Source organism: Lutjanus erythropterus, chromosome 24 (genome assembly GCF_056507025.1).
Source record: "Lutjanus erythropterus isolate fLutEry1 chromosome 24, fLutEry1.hap2, whole genome shotgun sequence".
NCBI lineage: Eukaryota > Metazoa > Chordata > Actinopteri > Lutjaniformes > Lutjanidae > Lutjanus > Lutjanus erythropterus.
This window is the reverse complement of record NC_139340.1, coordinates 6,517,310-6,545,189: the sequence shown is the minus strand read 5'-3', so window position 1 is coordinate 6,545,189 and position 27,880 is coordinate 6,517,310. Positions and strand designations below refer to the sequence as shown.

At 41.9% G+C, this 27,880-nt stretch overlaps 1 protein-coding gene across 4 annotated transcripts in view; it reads left to right on the top strand.

The window, feature by feature from the left end:
• The window catches only part of LOC146304592 (nck-associated protein 5-like), a 186,851-nt gene extending 159,106 nt beyond the window's left edge, over positions 1–27,745 (top strand). For 3 of the 4 annotated variants that reach the window (XM_084713426.1, XM_084713427.1, XM_084713428.1), the window contains 8 exons: positions 46–3,650; positions 4,680–4,785; positions 6,292–6,379; positions 10,391–10,711; positions 12,040–12,155; positions 13,592–13,721; positions 13,822–13,997; positions 24,918–27,745. In XM_084713426.1, the coding sequence (XP_084569552.1) occupies positions 46–3,650; positions 4,680–4,785; positions 6,292–6,379; positions 10,391–10,711; positions 12,040–12,155; positions 13,592–13,721; positions 13,822–13,997; positions 24,918–25,220 (4,845 nt within the window). In that variant the 3' untranslated portion in view covers positions 25,221–27,745. Of the gene's footprint in view, positions 1–45; positions 3,651–4,679; positions 4,786–6,291; positions 6,380–10,273; positions 10,712–12,039; positions 12,156–13,591; positions 13,722–13,821; positions 13,998–24,917 lie in introns of those variants that run through there. The other variant, XM_084713429.1, reaches the window with a different exon arrangement.
• Positions 27,746–27,880: the final 135 nt, after the last annotated feature.

Here is a 27,880-nt window from a genome sequence, read left to right as displayed (position 1 = left end):
AAGTTTTTCTATGAGGTTGACCCACTCTTTCTTTCTGTCCTGTAGTCGTCTCTGACGTGGGAGAAGAGGCTGAGTTTGGGTTCATCAGCCCCGAGTAACATCTGTGCCGCCCTTGAGGAGCAGCAGCCCACAAGGCGCAAGGAGAGCCACATACTAGAAGGACTGAGAAAGCTCCAGAGGAGGAAACACAGGAGCTCCTCTGCTTCGTCCAAGGTCTCCAAGTCAGGCTACAAAGACTGCATGAACTCCAACGAGGGCATCTACTCCCTGGGTATCAAGAATAGCAGTAAAGGGGTGTCCAAACCAACCCATGTGGGAAGAACTTTAGCTGTTGGGGGCAAGAAGTTCTCATATGATTCTGATGATGCTGATGATGAATTGGCACATTCTAGTCATGGAGATAACATCCCCACCAAGGACAGCTGGTTAAACTGTAAGAGGCTGTCCCACAGCATCTCAGACAGTTTGTGTAGCTGGGAGGGGATACAGGACAGTGGAGGTGGAGGTGACAGTAGCTCAGGTCCCATGGCTACGAAACATCCTCCTGGCTATGACTCAAAAGAGCGTCCAGAGAAACTAATGAGTTTCATCAACAGTTTTCTCCCTGAGGGAGGACGGACATCAGCTTTTAGTAAACCCTCCATGCTGCACTTGAACCCCTCTGAACCAGAGGGTCCTAATCACATCTCTGACATGGATGATCCAGAGGAATTCAACTCTGAGTCCAGTGACATCCGAACGCCCTTTAGCCAGCCACCAGAGCAGGCAGAGAGGGACTCTAAGAGACTGTCAAGAGATGCTGCCAAGCTGCTCACACAACAGTGGTTGCGAAGGGACCAGGGACGCACCCAGTCTGCAGATGGGAGGCCGAGGCCTTTCAGCCTCATTAAGGAGCCCAAAGGGGCCAAATGTACTCAGTCTGAGGAGAGTATTTTGGCGATATTTGATGCAGAGGGAGAGCCTATTGAACTTCGGCAGAAGGGTGCAGCAGGTGCTGGTCCTCGAAATGACGTTCAAGGTAGCAAGGTAGTTCCCAGTTACACAGAGCTAGTGCCCCAAGAGAGGCCAACAAGGCAAAAATCAGGAAATGCAAGAAACTACTCTGTTCTTGAATCTCCAGAGAAGCCATCTGAGTATCAAATTAGGGCGACCAAAACAAGCAATAGCAGGGAGGGCAGTGCAGAGAGGCTGTCAATGCAGCTGACTCCACAGAGGAAACTAATCAAACCACCAAGCAACCGATCTAATAAAGGTCATTCAATCCCTCCCATGAACGATTCTGCTGGTCCCAAGCCCAGTGGTTCAAAAATACCTGGTCGTAACAAACCCTCAGGATCCCCACTGAGATTGTCAAAGGGCTCCAACACTGAACCAAGTAACAGTGGAAACTCAGGACCCTCTGGGCAGGAGAAATCCCCCTCCTCTCCCACAGTCAAAATGTCCAGGTTCATCAAGACATCAGGAACCTGCTCACAGAGCCCAAAGGCAGTGAACTCCAAGCTCCCCAACAGGGCTGAGTGGAGTAAGGGCTCCTCCTCCAGTTCCCCACACCTCTCAAGGAGGCACCTGGAGTATGCTGACAACGGCGAACAGCCAACCAGAGACAAACACTGTGAAACCAGCAAAAATAAACTCAGGTCCCCCTCTCCTCCCCCTCCCCCTGGCCGCACCACCTCCTTACTGATCAGACCAAATTATGAAGGGTCGCCTCAAGCACATAAAACATGGGTGGCCCAACCATCCACACCAACCACTGTGAGGGGCCCTCCCCCAAGTTACCACACCTCACTTTTACCAAATATGCAAAGTACTCTACCCATCAAGGATAAAGACTGTTCAGACTTGGATGCAGGCTATGGGACTGCACTTGCACCTCAGAAACTGGTTGACAAAACCGGTCAGCACCTTCACAAGTCCCCTGCCGCGACTCAGACACCTACTAAAGGCACTTCCAAGAGGATGACCACGAAAGACTACCTCCCTTCTGCAAACTCAGGGTGTGCTCCAGAAACTGAAAATGCACCTAAAAGCTCAAAGAATGTCCCTCCTCCCTACAGTGCCCTCAGAGGGTCCTCACTTCAGAACTCATTTGCAAGTAAAAGAGGATCAGCCCATGAAAATCCACATCACACAGTGCAGAAGACTTCTATTAGTTTACCTATATCTCTTCAGGATGCCCCTCAAGGTAAAACCGAATCACAAAATGGTAAAACTGTAATCAGCCCACCTAGCTCGGTCATGATTTCCCCTAACCCAACAGAAAAATCCTCTAAGACCCGCATCCCAATGGGTTTTAAGGCATTTTTAAAATCTCCCCCAAGCCATAAAAATAGTCCCTCTATACCAGGCAAGCAAGAGAAAGATCATATCAACTCAGTCTCCAAGGAGACAGTGACTTCAAATGCTTCCACCCAGTGTGACAGCTTGCAGCCAGTGTGCATTGATTCACCCAAGATGTCCATTACAGAGGGTAAAGGTGAGGTCCAGAGTAGGTTACTGGAAGAGGAAGTACAAGCTGCTGTGTTGCCAGAGGAGGGGGACGTTTGCGATAAAGGGAAAAGGAGTAGTCAACTTTTCTCTAGATCCATATCTGTTACCACCAAACCTCATCTAAAGCCGGCCTTGGGGATGAACGGAGCCAAAGCCCGTAGCCAGAGTTTCAGCACCAACTACATTGAGAAACCCAACATCCAAGTTCTAGATGGACCGGGAAAAATCAGGACTCAGATCATCACCAACTCTGGTGAGCGGGGGAACTCTTTGTCAAGGCAGAGTTCCTTGGAGGTACCAAGTGTTGGCTTAGCCGAAAGCCCTGTCCATTCCCCTAGGACTAGGCTTAGCCATTATGGAGGCATGACTGGGTCAAGCAGTCACAATATCCTCCCTGAGAGGACTTCTAAATCCGGCTCTAAGGGTGAGGGTACAGTGAAGGGGGATGCAGTTACCTCACCTTCACAGAAAGAGGTGCGTAGCTTACCCAACAGCGATCGGGTTGGTTTGAACAACATCCGCAAGCCAGCAAAAGTTGCCTCTCATCCACAGTTTCAGCCTCCGTCCTCTTGCGTATATAGTTCACAAAACCCAGCACGAGAGACAGGAGGCATGGTCACCACTCCTAATGAACCAGACTTTAGCAGAGAAGTCAAAATCCAGACAGAATCACCGAGCAAAGCCCCAGATATGGAGGAAAAAAAGATCAGCCCAACTGCCTGCACTATTGAAGAGAAAGTCATGATGGGGATCGAAGAGAACTTACAGAAGTGTCAAGAACAGGAGAAGGTCGCGGCCACCGAGGCCAAGCAAAAAACGGGCCCCTCTCTTGCAAACTGGTTTGGCCTTCGTAAGAGCAAACTTCCAGCTCTGAGCGGCAAGAAAGCAGATTCCCCCAAGGGTAAAGAGGAGAAAAAAGAGTTGAAGATCGGCTCAGTGCTTGGAGGCAAACAGATGAAGTCTGACAAGAAGAAGGATAAGAAGAAAAATGATAACCAGCAGAAAGACAGTCAGGAGGTGCAGAGTCTGTCTGAGATGAACAACAAGCTGAGCTCCATCATGGACCACTGCAACAATCAGATGGGTCAGATTGCCAGTCAGATCCAGTGTACAACAGCCTTTATTGGCAAAGACCAGTTTGTTAAAGAGCTTCTTGGCAGGTAACTGAAACATCTTGATCATCAAGAATGAATTGTCTTTAATTGATCCATCCATTTTTCATCATAGTTTTCACCAACATTTTTCAATGATAAAAACCGTGTTGAAAGAGTTATGACGACAATAGCTATGACGAAATCCAGTGACACTTTTGTCAAAAAATAAAAATGAGATGAAAACGTTATGGTCAGACAGAAGGGTCAGTAAAAAAGGCAGAAATTAGGTAGAAAGGTTAAAATTTTAAAGCAGCATTGTTGTCAGAGAGGCGAGTATTTCAATTTAGCATGCTTTCTTAATGTCTGATGACATATTGTGGTCATTTTATGATTTATTACAGTAAACATATTACGGATTTCTCCTTTAATGTTCAGCTTGATGGGAGGAAGATGCATTGCATTACATTTTAGTCAACTAAAACTAGACAAAACAAACAATTCAGATGACTCAAATATGACTAAAACTTAATCTCATTTTAGTCAGATAATTAAACCAAAATCAACACTGCAAGTGAATCGACACTAAAACAAATTAGTTGTCATATTAAATTAGACATGATCCATCACTGTGTTAAACCTGTGCGTTCAGAGGGAAACTGATAAATAAACAGCAAAAACAGCAGCTGTCTGTTTGAGTTATGACTCCACTCCAGTGAGCATAAGCACTTCTTGGATGAGCATCCAGACACATAGTCAGCACACTCAAGGAAAAGTATCTTTAAGCTCGGAAAGCTCCACATTTCAAATCTCACACCTCATTGATTTGCTACTTCAAATCACAGCTGACAGATTTTTATCCAGAGTAACTGCAAACAATCACTTGAGAGGGTGCACTTCATCAAGGTTGTTAAACGTTTGATGGTTTTTCTGTGTGTGTGTTTCTGTTTATGTGCGCCGGTGTTTGCGTGCGCATCCGTGAAGCGAAAGAGCAGGTCAATGCAATTTATCAGCAGGCTCACTTTCTACCTGGCGAGTTGATAAAGGAGGAGCCTGGCACACAGACATAAAAACAGATCAAATCTTATTTCCTCGCAGGACTGCTGTGAAGGGCAACTCTGTGGCTGCATCGCCACCTGGGATCTCCACGCCCAAGAAACACGGAGAAATGAAGGGCGATATGGAGATCTGTCCAGATACTGCTGTAAGTGAGCAAACATGCCACCATAACACAGCTCCACTGACTTTATTGCAGCTGCATCTGTGTTTGTCTTCGTATTTGGGCAGGCTTTTGGCACACACACACATGCGTGCACGTTCCCACAGGTTTTCACACTTTCACAGTGCATGTGCATGTTCACAAACACATCCACGAACCTGCCGCCTCTTCAGCATCATATCCCCTGAAGGCTCGCTATTGATTCACATTGTGTTCTGACTCAGCCTACAATTCATCGCCTACTTTTTCATTATCTGCCCAGGCGGTGTTTGTTGTTGTTGTTTCCCCAAGGCTGATGGTTTTAAAACTATATCTCGCACAGAGACAGCCATCAGGCCATGCATGTAATACAAACTTAAATTAGGCTCCTCTCAGCCGCTCTGTTCTTTAAATCATATATGCGCACTTTGTAAGCAAAAGGCTAAAATTATGACCTTGCGGATTTATTCTTTATTATCTGTCAGTCAAAAGACCAAAAAATGATGGAAAGGCTGAGCGCTTGAGAGAGCTTGAAAAAAGGAATAGAAAAAAAGAGAGGCTGAATGGAGGAACAGAGTTACAAAAAGAGAGTCTCACTGCATAATGTAGGAAATTTAATCCAGATGATGTGGAATTTCGATAACATGGAGGAGCCCCTTATCACGGGCACTCAATTTGACAAAGGGGCCATTTAATACCATCCTCCAAGCTTTCTCTCTATCTTCTCCCCACAGAAATACAACAAAAGAGGGACACTTTGTGACCTACAAGCTCCTGCTCTTGAACCACCCCAAAACCACTTTTTTTTTTTAGAATAACCCAATTAAAGTAAGGCAGAAAAGTCTGACAAGTGACTTACTTCGTTTTGAACAAAACTTTCAACATATTTTGACAATACCAGAAGCTTGTCTTTTCATCTGAAAAGTCAAAAAATACATGAATGTGTAGGCATTATAACTGACCCTTTTCATTCCCACTTTTCTTCTGCAAATTGCCTTGAGTTCCATAAATGGATATATGTTATACAACCCCAATTCAAAAAAAGGTTGGATGTTTTGTAAAACATAAATACCAACAGAATGCAATGATTTGCAAAAACTTAGCAAACTAAACTCAAATGAATACAATACAGAGACAAGATATTTCATGTTCAAGGTGATTATTGTTTTTTGCAATTTTTTGTGACTAATTACTTAGAAGCCACGCTGTTGTAACACATGCAGCATGTGTCTTGGCATTGTCTCGCTGAAATAAGCAGGGGCGTCTCTGAAAAAGACATTGTCTGGATGGCAGCATATGTTGCTTCAAATCCTCTATCTTTAATTTTACACAGCATCCCAACTTTTTTGGAATAGGGGTTGTATAATGTGACACCATATAGAAAAAATGTACATTTAGACTCTAAAAGACACTTCTGTACTGTATATTTTGATATATTTTATGTGTTATGGTATATATTTTCCAGATTTTTGAAGTTTGTATTTTCAAAATACACTGTTTGTAATATTTTAGACCCTTATAATGACTCAGAAGGTCAACCTGAGGGCTGAAAATGAAGAGGGACGCATCCCAGACACAGCTTGTCAAGACCACATGATAGGTAAGCTTACGTATGACTGTTGGTCTTAAAGGGATATTTCACCAAAACCAGCAATCGCCCAAAAAAAACACAAGATTCTCAGGGTATTGGCTGAAATGGAATAGTTAGTATAGCAGCAAATAAAATATGAATGAAATAAATAAATCTTGTGTGAAATATTCCATTTGACCAACTTTGCTCAAAAGTTCATGTTGTCTGTTTTAAACCACTGGGTTTCATATTTGCGAGTATTTACCTCACCCAGTACAGTTTTTTTTTTCAAGTGGCTTACAAAAAGCTGTCACTAGCCGTCACGAATCAGCCAGTGCAACAGAGCTTTAACACATTTTACAGTTGTGATTTCCTGATGTGATTGACAACTCAATTCCTTCGCTGACTAATTCTCCTCACTGCCAGACTTGCCATTACTGTGGGGAAATAGCAGCGGCTGCGAACAACATTTTGACAGTCTAGTCAGGTGATTGATGTGCAACCGGGTGATATTTTACAATGCCTGAGCAGCTAAGGAAGTGAAAAAATGATGCATCAAACAATTTATGAGACGGGATGATGATTGTTATCATTGCAGTGTGACAAAGTTACATTGTCGTATGTGATTCGGTGTGGGGAAGGAGAGGGTGTAACTGCTGTTGTCACTCACATGTCAGTGGGGTATTTGAGAAGTTGTGTCAGTGATCCATCTCAGAGTTAGTGATGACCTCGCTCCTGTGATGTAGCATCATATACAATATAAATTGAGATTAGCTGGAATGGATCCTTTTTTACATAACTTGTGGCCAAATTCTTTGGAAAAAAAAGTGCTGTTTTTTCAAAGTTTTCTTCTTTTAAACGGTGTGTCCTGAAGCAGAAGATGAACCAATCAGATACCTCAGTAGTCAATGATCACAGAGCTTTCATTCACCTAGAACAGTGAACATAATCTAAATCAATGCTAATGTTGGAGTTAGTTTATTGAGATACGATTATGTAATTAAAAGAGCTCCAGTCAAACCTCACATTGTCTCATGTAATAAAGCACCATAGCCAGTGTGAATTGAGATTAGCTGGAACAATTCCATATCCAAAACACTTGGTGTTGATTGTGAAGAGTTTAAATAGTCTCCAATAACTTCCCAACCTTCATAGCCTAATTAAAAGAGCTGTATTTTGGGCTGAGCGTTGGCGGAAATAATCTCTATAGAACCATGAGTTCTCAACTTCACTTGTTTTTATAGTTTGAAGATTTAGAAGAAGTATCTAATCAAAATGTTTCAATAAATAGTTTTGGCTTGAGTCGCTTTCCATGGAATGTGGAAATGAGCTCATGATTGCCAAAAATAAAGCACTTAATTGTTTCTGTATTCTGATTAACGCTCTGCCTCTTTTATATTCTGCCAGCTAAGCACTTCCAGACAGTATGAATTAAATATTTCATAAAGGTTTCAGCTGTTCATTGTTCCTTAGCGCCGCTTTAATGTCACGTTTCCTCCAAAGTGCAGCTTTCGCCGGCCTAATGCCAGACAAACACATCAATCATACAAATAGTTTACATCCCAGACAGTTTATGATGCGAGCAGCTTGAGCAAAATCCATTGCTCAAGTTATGAATGTGGACTTTGAAGTTCAGTCTACACCGGTCAGTTGTTGTATATTAGAAGAACTTCTCTCGAGGCAGTATTTTCTTCTTGTAAAGGGACAATAAATAACATTTTGACTGGCCCATAGCACAGAATGATCCTAATATATCTGCGAGGGTTTGACGGTATTGTTGATCAATAGCAATGATTTGACAATTACTTCAGCAGGTGCTGATGTTTCAAAACTTACTTTTGAGGCTTTCGTTTTGGAAAAAAAAGCTAAGGACAATTGGAAATGTTTACATTTTTGTGGCAATTGTCATTGCCTTTTCATTTTATTGTTGACACAGAAATATCTTTGAGATAAGGTTATGGTCATTAGTGATGATTCTTTATTTTCACTTTGACACCTCTTCATTGCATAAAGCCCATTTCATACTATGGAGGCATAAAAAAAACAGCGTTCTCCCCTCAAACCCTGGAGGTTGTATATAGAAGTGATAGGGAGCTCATGAAAAACTAGATTATGTCCAGTTGTTGTTGCCTCTGGCTAGAATTACTGTGGACCTTGTTATGGTTTGGTTATAGAGGGCATTTTGAACTGCCAGGCTTGGCATTCAATTATACAGCTGTGTAATCTACGACTCTCCCTGGCTCTCTCTGTCACACACACACAAGTAAGTATTCATGTGTGTAATTTTTTGTTCGTATGTCAACATTGTGCATTTTTGAAGCTCAGGTCAGGAGTTTTGGTTGGATTTTTATCCTGTCTGTCCTCATGTGACTCATGGCAGACATGGGTACAAGTAAGGGGCCATCTGTCCAGCGAACACAGAGAATGTGTAAACACTGAGGACTCATTTTCACAGGTTCTGTGTACAGACTATGGTGTTGAATGTCACAAGCAAGTCAGAACCGAAAAAACTAAAACTATGCACAAGCTGCTTTGCACTGACAGATATTCATTTTTCACCCTGATCAAATCTGGGTTTAACTTTAAGTTATCTTTCACCAAACTTTTAAACAACCTTAAAATTAAGAAAGATCGAATTAATCTTCAGTTTAGTTTACTCTAAACCTAGATTAAATTTAATATGTTGCACCAAAACTTTGTCTTCAACCAACAAATTTTTAATGTGATTCAGTTTAAATACTACTACAGTTTAATACTAAACTTGGATTTGCTAAATGGAGATATCTTTTTAATTGTGCTTAATTTACTCATTTTAAACCTAAACAGATTAGAACTAATTGGATTAAATAGCGCTTTGTTCGTGCAGCCGAGTCTAACAGGGATTTGGTTTTAGTTTTTGGTCAAGAACTCTTGAATTCTCTAAAACACAAAGCAATACCTTCCTTAAATTCCCTCATTTGTGAATTTATTGACAATGTTTTGTCATTCAGAGGAGAATGCTGTTGTTGCTTTAGTGCATTACTAATGATACCCAGAGACAAAGCTATCCAAAGAGAAAATGGATCAATAGTTTTAGCTTCAGACCCAAGAGTAAATGTTCGGAGGATTAAGCTTTGCCCCTTACCCTCCTTCCACAACTCTTTTGAAACTCAACAGCAATGCCCAACAGTATTTGGAGAGAACTTTTATTCATTGAAGGAAAAGCTCATGAGTCGACTGTGTGTTCTCTGGTATCCCATTGAGACAAAGCTATACAGTTGAGAAGCAGAGCCTGTCAGTATCGATCCACGTCTACAAAATTAAAAAAAAAAAACACATACCATAGTTTTTATTTACCAGTATTTTAAGAGTCAGACCTGATGGTTGCAGAGGATTCGTGCTCTCCAAGGCCAGCAGTAGAAGATATCAAGCTAAGTTTGCTTGCAAGACGGACAGAAAAAAATGTGAAATTCTATCTCAGCAAAAAGTTGCAAGCCACACATAATTAGCCGATGTAACTGTTGGCCATTAGCGTTCACAGTTACAAGGACCTGGGCTGAGCTGAACGGCTGTCCATCTGTTCCAGCCTGAGTCAAGGCTCTGCTAACTGTGGCTTGCAAACGACGTCCATCTGTTGCTACTTGCCATCATTTCTCCTGATTGCAACCCAGCATGCGCTCTGATGAAACGTGTCCTCGGGTTGTAGCTCAGTCGTGTGTTTTGTTCAGAATTGCTATCGGCAGGCGCTTTTTTTCCTGTCATATTGTGTTGAAATTGTGCGTCTGTTGCTGCTGTGATTGCTACAAATGCTTCTTACAAGAGGGTCTGATAGGGACATTTTGCCAAGGTGCATCAGGATAGATGTATTAAATACTGTGATATCAAATAAAAATGCTGTCTTTTCTCTCTTTTTCTATCGGCTACGTGTTACTGAACCTACCACAGACGCCCTCTTTACTCACCACCCTTTCCCTTGCATGTGAATCCAAGCCTTCCTTTCTTTTCCTTCATTGTTGCTCCCTGCTTCTCCCAGACGTCACACTCCTCTCCCTGTAACTCTAGGCTCCGGCTGTCAGATGAGAACCCTGGACAGCGGGATCGGCACCTTCCCTCTCCCCGATTCCGTCACCCGGGCCAGCGGTCGCCACATCCCCAAATCTGAATCCAGTCCCGATGGGGTGACCGCCGGCTCCTCTGAGCTCGATCGGGGGCCTCCCTCCTCTCACCCAGACCCCTCACAACCTGATGTGAAAGTGCCTTCCCTCCCAAAATCCCGCCTGCATGCCCCTACCAGCATGGGTCACTCCTTGTCCGACCCCAGTGTGACCTGCAGCAGCAACGCACAAGACACACAGAGCCGCCTGCCCAAATTAGCAACTTCAGGTGAGTCAAGAACCTCTTCATATTCATCATATTATTGAACTTAATGACGAAGTATGGCTTTTAAAAGTAAACTTTAAATATACTTTCTATAAAGCCAAAAATAAATATGACTATAAATAGAAATATGTGTCTATAAAAGCTACTTTTATACCATGAGTGCAAAGCCTTGAAAGCCTTAGACAGTAACCTTTCAGACGGCAAGTGAAATATTGAGTGCCACCGTACTTTATGTTAACACATTTTCCTCCAGAGCGCTTAAGGGCTCCAGACAAGCAGACGAGAGCAAGTTGTTCACTTTATTAGACTCTGATTAAAAGATGAACCTTGTTTGTTCAGCTAATTCTGAAGCTAATGCATCAACGCTGACATCTGATTCTCAGCTGAGATGACAAAGGAGTCGGCGTCCTTATAATAACTCAAACTCTCCTGTGTCCTGAGAAAAAAACTAACAAATGCAATTAGATAAGCGTGTCAACACAGCCGTACATCATAAAGCGTCGTCTGCCTCCGTGTTCGGCGGGATGCACAACAGATAGGAGGTGGGGAGGATGCAATCAGATGGCTGATTAAAGATACAATAACACACAGGGATGAGTGATCACACCCGCGGATTTATGCTTACACGACATTAGCCTGCATCTATTTCACCTCGGTGCTGCGGTGGCACTGCAGAGGCAGCAATTTGAGTCAGAGAGAGCGGCTCCTGTTGAGCCTGAACGTATTCTGTGCATCTCCCTTGTATGTTTTACCCCTCGATCTGTCCTAACATCATTATCTATCCTTTCTACCATCATTACTTACTGCAGAATCACAAAACCTAAAGGAGGCAGTGTCTGTCACATTGTTTGCTTCCTAATAAGCGAGAGGAAGAAGAAGGTGAAAGGACTTTTATGATCTCGATGCAGATTTTTCAGATGGCCAAATGCGACGATTAAATTGGCGTCTGTCCGAGGCGGCAGCAGTAGGCAGAGTGATAATAAAGCAGCCTTCGTCATTCGGGGGCCGACAGCTGAAAGCTGTTATATCTGAGCTGCCAGGAGTCATGTCTGGGAACAATCGCAGGGTGGACGCCATTAATGTTTGATAGCGTGGATATTGTGCAGCTCCATTCATATAGGCAGGAAATGGATGTGTAGGCAGTCGGATGGGTTTTTTTCTTGAATGGGTGTGAGAAGGAAAGATTGTCACTTCATGAGAATTCAAATGATGTTTTCCTCTTCCCGCTGTCTATATGCACCACATTATTGGTCATGTGGTGAATGCAAGACAGTTGTGTCTCTGTTATTTACTGTTCAACTCATTCTTCTTTTGTCTCCTTTGACATGTAGATGCGATCAGGACAAAGAGGTTGAGCCTCGGTGCTCCACGCAGCAACTTCTCCTCAGAGGATAAAGAGAAAGAAACAGAGAGGAAGATGAAAACCAAGGACCATGACAAGTCTGGTGTAAGAAATTTACATTATAATACACTCACTGACATATTTACAGCTTTATTTACACGTCCCCACACTGGGGAAAAGTCATTTATCAGTGTTTGACTTCACATGTAATTTACATGATTAAACATCCTTGTAGATTCTCCTCTGCTGTTAAAACACCACATTCATTTAAGAGAAGAATAAAGCCCCTTTTACACAGGACAAAAAAACACTAACTCCAACTAACATCTGACTTTTGTCTTCAGTGGGAAAGGGTACAATTGGCATTCAGTCCCAGGTCAAATGGCTCTCAAGTTGTCATGGATGTTTATAAGTCCCTGATTTTGTTATCTAAAAGATTTTAATATGAAACAGCAAAATCAGAAAATGTTCATTGGCAGTAACTTAACACAACTCCTATACAGCTGAAAGGTAACATGAGCAATAATAATAACATGAACTTATGACTATATTTATATAGCACCTTTAAAAACAGAGCTTATAACGTGCTTTGACAGACAGAGCAGAAGAGCAGGATGCCCAGGAGGCAAAATAACAACAGAAGGCCAACATAATTAGACAGGAGCAAGAAAAAAATAAAGCTAAAATTGAAGTAAAACTAAGACACAAGCAAAAGATAATAAAAATAATAAAAATAAGACATCCATAAAAGAGATATGACGTGACAATAAGAGTGAATGAACATAGAATAAATAAATAAAAGCAATGAAATAAGACAACATCACGTAATGTCAATATATATCAGTACACACAGAAGAGAATAAAGAATAAAATATATTAAAAAGAAACAACATCAAATAAAAGCAAGTCTATAAAATGGGTTTTAAGAAGTGATTTTAAGTCACTGATTCTGCAAGTCTTATCTCCTCAGGCAGGTTGTTCCAAAGTCGAGGGGCCCAGTGAAACAGTAGAATAAAGCAAAAGTACAAAAGTACTGAGAGCTGAACACACAGGGTTGAGTCTTGGCTTTCTGGCACACATTTTGGAAAATGTTTAATTTTAACCATTACATTTTCAAGGTTAGGAGGAATATGCTTGAATTTCAGTATACCTCTTGAAAATTTTAGTTTTATCTACACAATTACTCATACAAACCAAAAATCTTTTAATATTTGAAATGAAACGATCCCATCGTCTTGTTTGTGGTCTCACAACAGAAGCAGAGCAGAGCAGAGCTAGACTGACATGGGTGCCAGAATGAAAAGGGGGTGTTTTTCTGTTCCAGTGTTTTTCTGTTTTGAGAAATTTGTGGTTTAGGCACATGACAGTGCTTGAAAAGTCCTTAAATTTTGCTTTTAATAAGCCAAACAAACAAAGTTATATAAGAAACTTGAAACTAAACATATATTTGCCAACAGTTGACCTTTCCTAAGCCCGCCCCTTTTTGCGCTATGCTCCGACAACAGTTAAGCAAACCTCTGCTTTTTTTAAACTATGAACAGGAAAGAGCCCTGCAAGTATGCACATACTCGGGGAGCAGCAGCGACACCGAGACTGAACCCGAGGGAACAGGAAGTGCTCTGGGCTCACCACAAAGGACCCTGATCTACAGAGCTAAGAAGAGTGACTCAGGTATGGATGGAATATTTAGTTGCCCAAAGATTTTCTGGAACTTCTTTCCTTTTTTTTCCCCCTTTTTACTGTCCATTATAACAAATTTCTTTTTCCACAGTCGACCAGAATGAGGAGACTCTGAAGAGGAGCAGTGTAGAGAAATCCTTGTCAATCATGGACTACTACCAACACGATGTGTTTTCACATCTGGAGAAGGACAGCAGGAGGATCTCCCAGTACAACCTGTTGCACAAAGAGTCACCCCTCGATGGCAAAGCAGGAGACAGACTCAGTGTGAGTATTAAAGCAGCTCATTGTCCACAGCTGATCGGTCTTACTCATAAAAGATGCTTGATGATCCTATCAGGCATTTTATGACTCATTATATTTGAAGACACCCTTTCAGATATTTAATGTCCCACTAATTGATGTTAGATGTTCTTGTTTATTTGAAGTAAGAGAACATTTTTTATGATTTTATGATCTCCTCCAGGCGTATGGGTCGAGTGTGCAAGTGTGAGTGACAGGGTGGCGGTTGTCTGCAGTTAATCTCGCATGTTACTGGAGCCACGAGCCTCATATTTTTTGAGTGCATGTGTGACCTGCTGTGGTTGCAGTGATTCACAATAATTGAAAAGCTTTGAAAAACCTTTATTGGCTGCTCTGTTTTATACCAGCTGCTCCCAGGTTGTCAGCAACTGCTAGGCTAAAAACAATGCTGACTACTTTCTAGTCTGTCGGAAGCCTCATTTTGGCCGCTGTCAGATGAGCAGAGACAAAAAATTAAAAAGAAAGCCAGTACAAACAACCAGTACAACGCTATAATGAAACTATACAGGGAACTATTTAACTGTTTATTGAAATACTTAAAGGTACATACAGGTCAATAGTTTTCTACCTCAGAGGGCACTTTACCACATTTTGATTTTACTTGCTATACTGTAGAAGAAACCTTGTGAATTTCCACCAGTTGCATCTGGCAGCCATGGTGGTATTGTAGTAGTGTTAACTGCACTCCACTTAGTGTACTCTTCCAGTTATGCAGTATATTCGAGTTTTTGATATGTAATTCTGACTCTTATTGAGCGTTTTGTCTCAATATACCATTTGAAAGACATAATGAGGTGTGCCCCCTGTTGATTATTCTATATTAAATCAATTTCCTCATTTAATGGAGCCCAGTGGAGGCAGTTTAAAGGGATAAAAAGCCTGGCAGCTCCCCAGTATAGATGTATGCAACTTAACAGTGTGAAGAGAGCGTGTGTGAGGTGAGGTGAGAAAGACACACGCTGTCACAGGGTTTGCATAATTTTCCTTTCCTCGCTGCAGAGGCAAGAAGATGAATACAGTGAATTTTAACCATTCCTGTATGTCATCTACTTTGGCAAGGAGACTTTTCAGATGGTCAGAGCGAGTTCCTGTTCAGTTGTCAACTTTGCCTTTGAAATTCTACCTGAGGCACGAACCAACTTGCCAAACACCCCAAGATTTTCTTTTCCACCGCTGGAATTGTTTGCAGATTTTCATAGAAAAAAAAAAAGATGCGTAATTGCTTTCGATCGCCTTGCCCTCATGTGTCAGCAGGTATTTGCCTATTAGTATTTAACACCATGGAATGACAAATGAGGATCAGAGACCATGAAATGGCCTCCAGCGTGCACAGCCCAGCTCTGTGGGACAGCCTCTCTTACACTGCTGCCGCCCCAACAACTGCCCTGACACAAAAATCCATATTTTGGAAAAAAAACAAAAAAAAAAACAAGCATCTGACTCAACAGACTCAACGCAAGCTCACAAAACAATTGTGTGTGAGAGAGGAGGAGAAAAAACAGAATTTATTCTGTTGTGTTTTTTTATTTCTTGACCTTTGCAACCCTGGAACTCAACATCAGGATCAGACATGGATGATGTGAAAACATGTACGCCCATAAATTAGAATAATTATGCAGAATTTGGAGGTGGAAGGTGGAATAAACTCACTACTTTCATTGGCAGCATTACACTCTTTGAAATAAGGATTCCAAAAGGGTTCTTCCTCATAGGCTGAGGTTCTACCCAGAACCATTTGCTTCAGAAGAACCCTTTTTTTGAGTTAAGAGCTCATTAAGTGTTGTTTGTAAGATTGTTCCACTGAGTGTTCCATTGAGAACCTTTTCCATCCAAAGAATCAGTTGATCAAGAGTTTGTTTTTGTATCATAGTAAAAGGGAGTTCTCAGTAGAAGAGAATATATGTATATGTGCTTGGTAGAACACATTGTCTTGCTAGCATTCAAGTTGGTTCTGGATTGAAACCCCAGAAAATGTTCTACCAGGAACCAAAGAGGGTTCTTCTAAGGGGCCAAGCTGAGGATCCCTTTATGGTTCTTTGTATCATAACATAAAAGGGTTCTTGTTAGAAGCCTGTGGGTGGGTTCTTGATAAAACCCTTGTAATATAAAAATGTTATCAGCTGAATCCCCTGGCTGAGTTCTTGTCAGCATCCAAGGAAGGTGAAAATGTTCTGGATAGAAACACCAGAGAGGGTTCGGGGTGGAATGATTACATCATAGAGGGTTTCTCTGTAGAACTTCCAGGTGAAAACCTTTCACATGTGGTTCTAGGTGTAACCCTTATGCTGGCTTCTAGGTAGAACTACCTGAAGGAGTTCCAAGTGAAATCTTTAGAAAGTGTTCTACCAGGAACTAAAAAGGGTTCACCAATTGGATCTTTTATGATTATGGGTCTTTGTATCATAGTATAAAACAGTTCTCAGTAGGAGCCCTTGGGTGGGTTCTAGATAAAATCTGAGTATAAAAGGTCAGTTGAACCCCTTGGCAGAGTTCGTGTAGCACCGAGGCAGGTGGAAAGGTCCTTGATGGAACCCATGTCATAACTGGTTTATTTATGACCTAAAAGCAGCACACTAGAAAACTGGGATAGTTTTTAATGAAGCAGAGAGGAGTAACAGAGAGGGACACACAGGAGACGAGGAGTCCAGAACCGGAAGCGCAGGTCGATGATGCAGCAGGACACACTGGGGAGTCAGGACCAGGTGGGGGAGTCGGAGCTGAGAGAGCTGGCAGGACAGTCGACAAGGGACGAGCAACAGGGAAGTCGGGACCGGATGAGACTGCGACGACAGACAGACACACCACGCAGCCACAGGGACAGGCAGGCAGGTACCAGGAACGGAGAGGCTGAACTCACAGTCAGGGACAGAAGGCTGTGGTGAATATCCGGGAACCAGGCAAGGCAGGAGAGTCCGACAGGCAGGGTAGGCAGTAAGGAAGACATTTCAGTAAAAGGGCTGGAGAGTCTTGCAGGGAAATACTAAAGAACGCTCTGGCAAGGAATGAGAGTGCTGGAAAGGCTTTATATTGGGATGACTGGGGATGAGCTGCACGAATGTCGGAACCAGAGACGCTGAGGCAGAAGTCGTGGTCGGGGACAGAAGGCTGGTGAGTTTACTGGAAGACAGGCAATGCAGGTAGGTCAGAGGCAGGCAGGCAAGCAGGTCAGAGGCAGGCAGGCAGGCAGGCAGGCAGGCAGGCAGGCAGGCAGGCAGGCAGGCAGGCAGGCAGGCAGGCAGGTCAGAGGCAGGCGAGGAGTGCTGGAGAGCCTCCCATGTGTGCTGAAGAACAATCTTGCAAGGAGTAAGAGTGCTGGAGAGGCTTATATACTGGGCTGATTGGGGATGAGCTGCAGCTGAGTTGCAGGTGAGTGGAGTTGGGCTGATGAGGTGGGAGTGGCTGGCAGGTAGAGCGGAGCAGAGGCAGGGAGAGAGTGGAAAATAACTGAGGTAGAGTGACAGGAAGGAAACTGGAAGAATGGGGAACAGGTCAAGGGAAACTGGGCCTGCAGAACTGTGATACATATGGGTGGAGCCAGAAAGAATCTGTGAAATATTTGAAAGATGGTTCTAGGCATAATCTTTCCATGGGTTTTAGGTTTTTAAGTGCAAGTTTTTTTTAAATGTTTTTCCAGAATTCAGAAAGGATTTCCCTATAGGGTCAAACCAAAGAACTCTTTATTAACTCTGTAGCGAGGGCATCTCCCCCCTGAGCCACCCTGGTTTCACTGGTGTGAAAATGCTCATGTGTCATCATTATCTTTCATCATTCAGAGGAAAATGACAGATGTGAGTGTGAAGGAGAGACGGGGTGATTCAGCAGGTAAACAGCACTGATAAACTGTCCTTGAGCATCACTTGAAAGTGAGACTGAATCCCTCTAAGCTCCACATTTCTTTAGCTGTCTCTGCCATCCGACCTCCACAAGCAAAATAAAGAGTCTCAATCAGGTATTCTATTATTGTACAAGGCTGAGTTTCAGCTTAACAAAGCAAAGTTGAGTGCTCGTATTTGAACTGGAAGCAAGAATCGCGTGAAAGGAGAGATTTTTTCCAATTCGTATCCGAGTCCCAGCGGAGAGGCAGAAGAACGTTCGATGTGGTTCTGTGCAACCAAGCTGCAAGCACAGCTCCATTAGCTGACATGCGAGAGACAACACATGAGCAACGACGCTCTGTTTGTCTCATCCTCAAACCTGTCTGTCATTTAATTGGATGCGGTAGGCTACATTTCCGAGAGTAGCGGGGCGACCCAGGGTGCTTACAGGGACTAAACCAGAGATGAGAGGTCAAGAGTTGAACTCCCAAAACAACCCGGCATCATGTCCGGTCCTGTCAAAACATTAGTGTGGACAAGCAATGGTGGAAAGTACATTTACTCAAAAGTCCTGAGGTGTTTTTTTTCTGATACTTTATACTGTGGCTCAACTACATTTGAGAATATTAAGCTTTCATTCACATTTATTTAACTTTTTCAATTAAGATGGAAGCCCTTTTCCATGAAGTAGATGGGAAAAAAGATCCTGCAAGCCATTGTAATGATAACTTCTCTCAAAATAATTACTTAGTATCCTATTGGTATTATTTTGACAAAGTTTTTGAGAAATTTTGAGACATTGAGTCATTCATTTGAGGCACTAAGTCATTATGTCAATATTAGAAAGTCATTATTTTCTAAAGGTTTCTCATTATTTTGCTATACCGCATCATTATTTTGAGAAAGTTTCTAATTATTTTGAGATTTGAAGTCATTATTTCAAGAAAGTTTCTCATTATGACTTATACATTATATTCTCCAAACACACTGGCAGAAATGGCCTTTTATAAAGATTATATATGAAAAATATTCACTTTATAAAACCTAGTGCCTTGTTATTCTGATTAAAATACCAAACACTACCTTTCAATAAACCTCCAAAGGAAATTAGCTTATTTAAGAAGCCTTGTTGTGTCTTTTACATATTTTTTGTCTTGTTATATCTTGTTCCATCTTTTCCGTTGTTTTCGCCATGTTACATCTTTTACGTGCTTTTTTGTTGTGTTTTGTCTTATGTCTTTTGCACCTTGTCAGTCTTCTACGAAGTTGTATGTCATTTTTTGTCCTTCTACATCTTTTATGTTGTTTTAGTCATGTTATGTCTTTTACATCTTTTTTGTCTCATTACATCTGTCGGGTGTGATATGCACTGATGGATACATCAAGAAATCATCCTTTCTTAGTGTTATTGTCTATCCAGGCTGAAATCACTCTTGATGTTGGGAAGGTGGCACACAATGATGCAAACTAAAAATAATGAATAATTCCTCTCAAATACATTAAAATAACTAACAAGCCTGGTTTGAAAATGTAAGGGGTAGAAAGTTCAGATATCTCTGATAAAATGTGGGGAGTAAATGCAAAAGGTTGCCTCAATATTTGTACTTAGTTACTTCTTGCTTCTGCTGAACATCAGTTCAGACCAAAGGGACTTGATGATTAGATTTTGCAGTGACTTTACAACCAGATAATTAAAAGCAATAAGTACAAAAGTTTCTGTGTTAGAAGCAGGTATTCTGCTTTCATTTTAAGCCAAATTTGATAGAAATTGTGACAATAACCTTATTCCTGAGCTGTGAAGCAGCCATAATGATGGATGACTGCTGTTGAACCCATTTACCCTACATTATTCTTCTGAAAAAGACAATCCATCTGCGTGTCATCACCTCCTCACCCCTCTGCAGTGCATGCCCGTACCTGTGCGGCCGCTCTCCTTTTGTCGTGGCTCGGGAGCTTTTGACTCAGGAGACGCCGTCATTGGCGGCAGTTTGGGGAAGTTTGGTGGCTGGTAGCGGGCCTGTGTCAGAGCCCGGTGATTTAAGCGCCTTTAATAACCTTTCACAAACACTCAGGAGAGTGATGTAAAGCTCAGCGGCTCCCATCAGAGCCCTCACAGCCTGCGCTGGCCTCCCATTCATCATCCTGACAGCACCTGACAGCCCTGCTAACAGCGGCCCCCGCCCCTTCTCCTTCTATCCTCTCCTTCCTCGGAGTCTCTCTTTCTCCCACGTGTCTTCCCTCGTCTTCCTTTCAGTTTTGCCTCTCTCCATTTCTGTACGACTCCCTCCGTCTGTCTTCTCACTTGACTTCTCCCGCTTTTGTTCTAAACACTTTTCCCCCGTCCTTCCTTTTGTTTTCCCTTCCCAAACTAACTTTTCTCATTTTGCTGCTTACTCGCTCTTTTCTTTTCCCCCGTTTCCATCCTCCGTCTGCATGAAGGAGAAAGAAACCGCTGCAGGAAAATAACATTAGAGCTTGTGCACAGGCGTAGCATCGGTGAAGTTAGAGAGATTCCTGTGGTTTGAGTGACCCGGGTCCAGAAAACTAGTGTACAACAAATCAGCATGCACAGCATCTCCGCGAGCACGGAGCAGCTTGTTACCTTGAGCAATGATTACATGGCAAGGCAGAAGGAACATTTCACTTGACATGTAATTTGAAATAGGACTGCTGGATAACCAAAACTATATCAGTGTACAAATAAATATCAGCAGTAGGAATATGCGCTCCCCTTGAGTTGCTGTCAGAATGATAGCATTGCTAGCCAGCAGGATGCAGGAGTAGACACTGAAATGCAATGCCTGCCGTCAAATTATCCACACAGTGACGACACATTCTGAGACAAAAACATCTTCAATCTGCCTGTTTTACACCATTGTTTTTTTTTCCATAATAAAGTAAGTTCAGAATCAGTCTTGTGAGTGACACATCTTCCAATTGAGACACAGATTGTGTGACTTAATGTCAAAAAGCCTGGCAACCACAATAAATACCAGCATGTGACTTTTCCAATTACCTTCCTTCCGAATTTAATATTGACCAAACCAAACTTTAAGATGTGTTCCCACCAGTAGATGCAAAACTTGCTACACACAATAGGTATTCACCGGTTATAGAACAGGCTGTGCTCTGTACACACTTTTAAATTTATTGAAACATAATGTGAATAATTTCTTTTAACCATTCAACAGCCCATTAGATGTTATCTATTACCTGGTCTGGTTGCATTGAATAGAGCAATACAGCAGCTTTGTCTAGTTAAACAAAAAGGGTTTTACTCTTTTTTTTTTTTTTTTTTAAAAAAAGGTCTCTGTAGCGATCCTCTCCATAATGTTTTCTGACATTTATAAGAACAATCTGTGCCTGTCAGTGGCAAAGACAAGCACTTCTAGTAGATATACTTTAATGGTGCAGTTACCCAGTGGGATTATGTTCCAGCTCAGTTTTACTTCTGCCAGCTGCAGCAGTCTCCATCAATACTAGACGATGTCCCGATTTGTCCCATAGACACAAAAACGTCAGAAATTTATGGTTCTATACCAAAGCTACTCTTTAACATTACAGTCCTGATTGATTTGGTGCCACCTGTGGTTACTGTGGTAACGGCAAGTGAGGTTTTACGTTGCAGCAAACATTCGTTGAGCAGCTGCTTTGTCAGGAATACAACATAAGAGTGAATGCTTACAGTGTATGTGTTTACAGTGCAGCCAAACAACCTATATTTTGATGATCAAGTCATGCCCCCAAGTCGTGCCCCCGCCACTACCAAGAGAAAATGATAAAGACAGTGAGAGGTAATTAACTGAATGTAAATACAGTGAATGACAGACCATAAAAGTGATCAAAATTTCTGTACAAAAACATAAAAAGGTAGAGAGAGAAAAATATACAACAGCCAGGGGCAAAGAAGAAAATATGTCTCACTCGAGACACAATAAAAGACCCTTTCAGTAAGCTATTGTAGTGAGCAAGTCTACTGCATTCAAGTTTGGACATCCCATTACTGACATTTGATGCAGAACCAATTGCTGATTCGGCCCCTCGTGTTTTCAAGTGGGAAGCTCTCACTGAGACGTCTGCCTGCAGCCTCGCAGTAATGTGCGCAGCTATCATTTTGGCTGCACCCGCAGGTGGTACAGAGCCTTGCACCGGGAAGGTTCGATCCGCTGGTAATTGTGTTCCTCCAAAATCAAATCCAATCAGCAATAAGACAGCCATTCCCTTTTCTTTTCTCCTTGTTTCCGACCAAAATGAGATATAGAGGGGGGAGTTAGCTGAGAGTCAGGACCTGAGAACTGTCACGGAGCTCTGCTAATCACTGATCCCCATCGTGTCATACACTCTTTTGTATCCCGAGGCCATAAAACGTCAATTTCCACGGCTGACAATAATGTGACATAAAAATAGTGGCGTTATGAATAGTGTTGTGTGGGTGTGGAAGTAAAAGTCTAATCTTCATTCAACACCTGTGCTTAATTTGGTCTCAACCTCCACACCTGCAAAAACATACTTAACATTTTGTTTGAAATGTGAGCCACATGTCGCCTTTGGGCACATTTTCCTTCAACTTTTCTTGTGATTCTTTACAAATTTATTGTGATTCTGCCTCCTAAGGTCACATCAGTGCACATTAATGGGGTTCAGTGGGATTTTAAGGTGGAAGGTTGATTCTGCAGCACAACATTTCATCACAGTTTGAGATGACTAGGTGTTTTTTTTAAGTTTCGTCTTTTAGTTCAACCTCTGACGTTTTGAAGAGAAAGTAAATAATGCAAACATCATTTTTCTTTTATACTTGCACACAAATTTACATAAATCTCCTCATTTTGATAATACTTTGCATTTATGTTATTTTCTTCTCTCAGAAGCCTCAATAAACGTGAATAATATGCACTTATTAGACATTTTGAGAAAGGACACACTCTAGCCTGTTTTGCTCTTATTGTACAACACCAGAAGTTCTCATACTTTGCTATCTGGACCCTGAGTCCTGTTGGTTTCTTTCCCGCTGCCCAAATCAGAGGAATAGCTTGCACCTTGGCTGACAGGTGAATGCAATTAACTAGCTGGTAGGAGAGGAAACCAACAAGGCTTCAGGCCCATGAGGAGCAGCACCGAGAACAATCACTATTGTTTTTACTCTCTGCACCACCACATGCAGCTTCACACACAGCTGACTGCAAAAACTTTGTAGAACTTGTCAGAAAGCATTATGGGAAATGCAGGGAAGTAGCAGATTGGGGAGCATTAGGTTGCAGCAAATTTCCTGGAATGAACCAAGGCAAGGGTGGATTTACTTTGTCTTAACCACGGGAAAGAGGATGCAGGTTATTTGCAGTCCACTGACCCTGTCAACATACATCGGAGGATGACATTAATGCTTCATGTCACTTCATGTCAACTAATTATGAGCAGCTCACTTGGAAAAAGCCTTCAAGTGTTTGAGTTGCCGTTCAGAGTTGGAGATTCTTTAAGTTTTAAACAGTGATGATTTCTCCCAATTGGTGAAAAGACAGAGGTGTCAACATGCCATGGCTGGCAGTTAATGCCCAAATTATATTCAAAATATATAAACCCCAATTCTAATAAAGTTGGAACATGATGTAAATAGAAATAAAAAACAGAAAACAGACTTTTTTTTCTCCCTCCACAAGCCATTCCCCTCACATGTGTTGCCTTGCACATCTTTCCACCTGTGCTTCATTCCCTCATCAGCAACTCACCACACATACCAGCCCAGGGCTCTGGGAAACGGGACCCTGATCATTTGTTCACTGTTAATTGTTTAGTTTGAATGGACATTAATGTGCAGAATCTTCCTCTAAATCTTGCGTTGTTCTCACTTCTTGCACATTAGCATGAGCTCAGTCAAGTTGTAGCACTTGCAGGATGTTTTTTTTCCACTTTCACAGATCTCTAGAGTCTGACTGATGCAGTTTATGTGTTTGTGCGTCTTGTGTGGAGCAGTTCAGGGTTCAGGTCTGAGGGGAGAAACACCTCGCAGCAAAACACTAAATAATCTGAGTTTGGAGCATCCCTGGAGGTTGCCTGGACCCTCCAGCTAGTCCTCTGTGTATTTACCCCTGCAAAAAATACCTTGGTAGATAACTGCTCTCCCAGGCTGAAGCTGCTGGAGGAAAATGCAGCTATACTCAGATAATTTTGTTTACAGCCTCTGAGGAGGGTTTTTCATGCTGATTGCGACAGTAACCAGCTCCCCTAAAGTGCCTTTTGAGATGTACAGTAGAGACCATGGAGAATACTAAAATAGTTGGCACTTTATAAACAATAACTGGCTATTTTTAGCTTTGTGTGGTGTTTTGTGTTTCTCTGTATAGGAAGTTTGACTCAGGTCATTAGCAATAACTTGACAATGAATTTAAGCGTAAAGTGCTAAATAAAGCAGCTGCTTGATGCAGGCTTTTGCAGTTTTGTTGTTGAGTCTAATCACTGCTGAGTTGCCTCAAGGCGCGTACCCTTGAAAGTCCAACAGACTCGGATGTGAAGACACGATCCGGTCCGGTGATAAGACCCACAATGGTCACATTTTTTTCAATTCTGCACTGCCACGACTCCAAGTCGCCCTAATCATCAGCGCATTCAGCATGAAACGATTCCTGCTAATTGAAGCAGGGTTAACAGATAGCAGCTTTAGACGTAACATTTCCCCTGAGTAACATATTCTCCGACTGTGCTAATTTATAAAGCAGACGGCCACAGGCTGCAAAAAAAATAATAATACATCATACAACTCAGCTAATATAACAGGGAGAGTGGGTGAGCCCAGATGCCCAGAGATGCGTGTCTGCCAACACCCAAGACATACATTTGGTCCTTGAGCGTGATAAAAATCTCAATATAGATCACTGTCATGCTCTCAAGCGGCATCAGTCTTATTGCTCTGCAGCACAAACGAGATGAGTTACATGGTGCAATGTTAGACTCAGTTCTGTGTATCTGTCAAAGCAACACAAGTGAATTTGAGACTGGAAAATGCAACTATTTACAGTGCAGCAAATCAGGCTTCTTTCCCATAAATCAACTTATTTTTTTGTTGATCTCTCTGCAGAGGGAGATTCCCATGGAGAAGACGCCCGTCAGCGCGAACCAGCCGGGCTGCCTCGACTTCTCCTTGGAGTCCCTGAACAAGCTGAACCACAGCAGCTCCAGCAGCGGCAGCCTGTATCCGGACAGCCGCAGAGGCGACTGCCACGCCGACGCGGGGAGGAGCGGTGAGGACTGCTGCAAGGTGGACGAGCCCTCCTCCTCCAGCTTCTCCAGCAAGCCCGGGGCGGATCCCGTGGGCTCCCTCAGCGACTCGCTGTACGACAGCTTCTCCTCCTGCACCAGTCAGGGCTCCAATGACGTGTAGGGGCAACGAGTACAAAGTTAGGGGCTGTAGTGGCAGAGTCCAGGTCATGTCCGTGTCAAGTTCTTGGGCATCATCAACTTTTTAAATTCTCTTCTTCTTTTGTTTGGGTGTTGACGGATGCAGTAAGCCCATGGAGTGGATTTCAAATTAGATTTTTGTCTCTATTCAACCCTCACAAACACTCTGAGCTTTATTTTTTTGCATTTGCAAGTAAAAAATACTCATTAGGGTTGGTTTGTTCTGGGTTACCCCTTTGGATCTGGTCTTGATCAAGTTCGACCTTCACCTAACCTTGGAGATGACTCAGACTGGACTCGACTGCAGCCCTGTCATGACACGTGGAGCCCTGCCCTCGCTGCATACAACATGAAGCACTTAGTGGAGCCGGAGACACGAGGACGGAACCTCAACCCGAACACCAAACCAGGACTTTTAAATAGTTTGACTCTGGATGTGGTGGACTGGACAGCAATACGCAACGTTGTCTCATTGCAATTTGTAGTTATTTTTATCCCCCAATGCTGGGGAACTTCTTATCATTGCACTGTAAGAAATACTGTACAAAGTTTGTAAGGAGTGTAAAGTGAACGATTATTCAAGCAGTGACAAGCAGGGCGTCTTCTGGGAGCAACGCTGATGGGCAACATTGGTGTGTAGTTGCAACAGCATTGTTGCTTTGATTGCATTCCTGTTTGCTAAGAAACTAGATTTAAACCTAAGGTCTCATTTTATGTTTGCTGCTAAGTACGTTGCCCATTGAAGTTCCCCCAAAAAACGCCCATGTCGGGTCACAACCCGCAGTGATACACCTGGTTCATCTTTGTCTACTTTGTGTTTGAAACAATATTTTTTTAAACTACAGAAAAAAAAAATCACAACAGGAATTAAATTTTCTTTCATTTCTGTTCATTTTTTAATAACTTTAAAGGTGAAACCTGTTGCCATTATTGTCTTTGTATGTTATTTCAACCCTTTCTCACTCTCAACAGTTCAAATACAGCAGCTTGGTCAAAAACTTTTTTCTTTTTAGGAAATGGAAAAAAACAATTAATTAATTCATAAGTTAGAAGCTCTTATTAATGCTTTTCAATGGTTAAATATTTGTAAAACCAACAGAAAGACAAAAAGGGTAGCATTGATTTATAAAAAAAAAAAGCCAAAATATGGAGATACAAGGTTTGCGCCGAACAGTGACCGTATATATGTAAGAATCACGAGTAGTTTTTTCAAGTAGCTTCTGTGCCTTTATTTTGAAAGTCTACCTGGACGTTGCATATTTCTAATTGCTAACCGCAGAGCCCTGCACATGCGCAACCGACTTCAAAAGTCATGGTTTGAAGCGTGCAAGGCAACTGACCAAGCTGCTGTATTTGACAAGTCTGGACTGAGAACGTGTCATTCTTCGCAGTCATACAACCGCTGAACACAGAACGCTGCGAACACCAACTCGTTTTTAGCAGCAGATTGTGCGATGTTGTCATCTGAAGCAAATGATGCGGTACGTGAACTAATGAGGATGGTTTTTCAGTGTCTGGCTGGTACACAGGTACACCAAATGACCAACTTTTTTTGGCTTGAACGCACCCAGTGTCATTGTTGGTAGCTCAGGGAACATACTGGACTAATGTAGATTGTAAGATTTAAAATGCAGCCATCAGGAAATTGTTGACAAATACAAATAACACTCTGTAATATTTTGCTTTTTTTTGAGTTCCTGATGCAAAAACTCCACAATCCAAACAGTCTAGTTGATAGTCGCATGTAGCATAGCTCACCTGAACTCTCCAAACCTCAGTTTTCCTTTCATAGTTGTATATTATGTTGTATATAGAATCTGCTATAAGTTAATATCAGAACGGGCATTCCTGATTGATATATGCAAATGAGAAAAAGACAAAAACAAAAAAAGATGTAAATTGTTTGCCAATCATTCAACCAAGGTTTTAAGTCTACTGTTTGAAAATGGCATGTATCTTTTCTTATGGAATTCTTTAGGGGTTCTTGTTTTAAAAAATAAAAAAAATCTTTATTTTGATCAATAAGAGCTAATACTTAAAATATTTTATCACTTTATTTTAAAGACATATTTGAACTTTTAGGTGAAGTTATGCCAAATCTCTATCTGGAATTTGACCAGCTGGTGCTAATCAACAGAGCCGACTGTGTGTTTCAATTTTTTCTATGAAACTGTTAATATTGTATGAAGAGAGTCTGAAGAGGACTTGTGTATTTTTCTAGATGTCCAGTATTTATACCCACATTTTGTACTGTCAGACTGTAGTGTGATTGTCATGCTTCACCTCTCTCCTTAAATGTTCCTGGTTCCTTTGTAAAGAGAAATGGTTACCAGCAGTGTTACTTTGGTAATTATTATTATTAATGTTATTGTTATTATTATTATTATTATTATTATTATTATTATCATTACTGTGTGCAATTTTGTCTGTTACACCAGACTTTAATGCTATATTTTATGTAACTATTTCCAAAATAAATATGAGAAACTATTTCCTATTTCAAACTCAGCTGCATGGTGTATATGTGTGTGTGTGTGTGTGTGTGTGTGTGCATTTTTATTTTTCATGCATGCATTTATTCTGCCCTTCTTTCTTTCCGTGTGGACATAAAGGTTGCGAAGGGAAAACCCGAAATCTTTCACC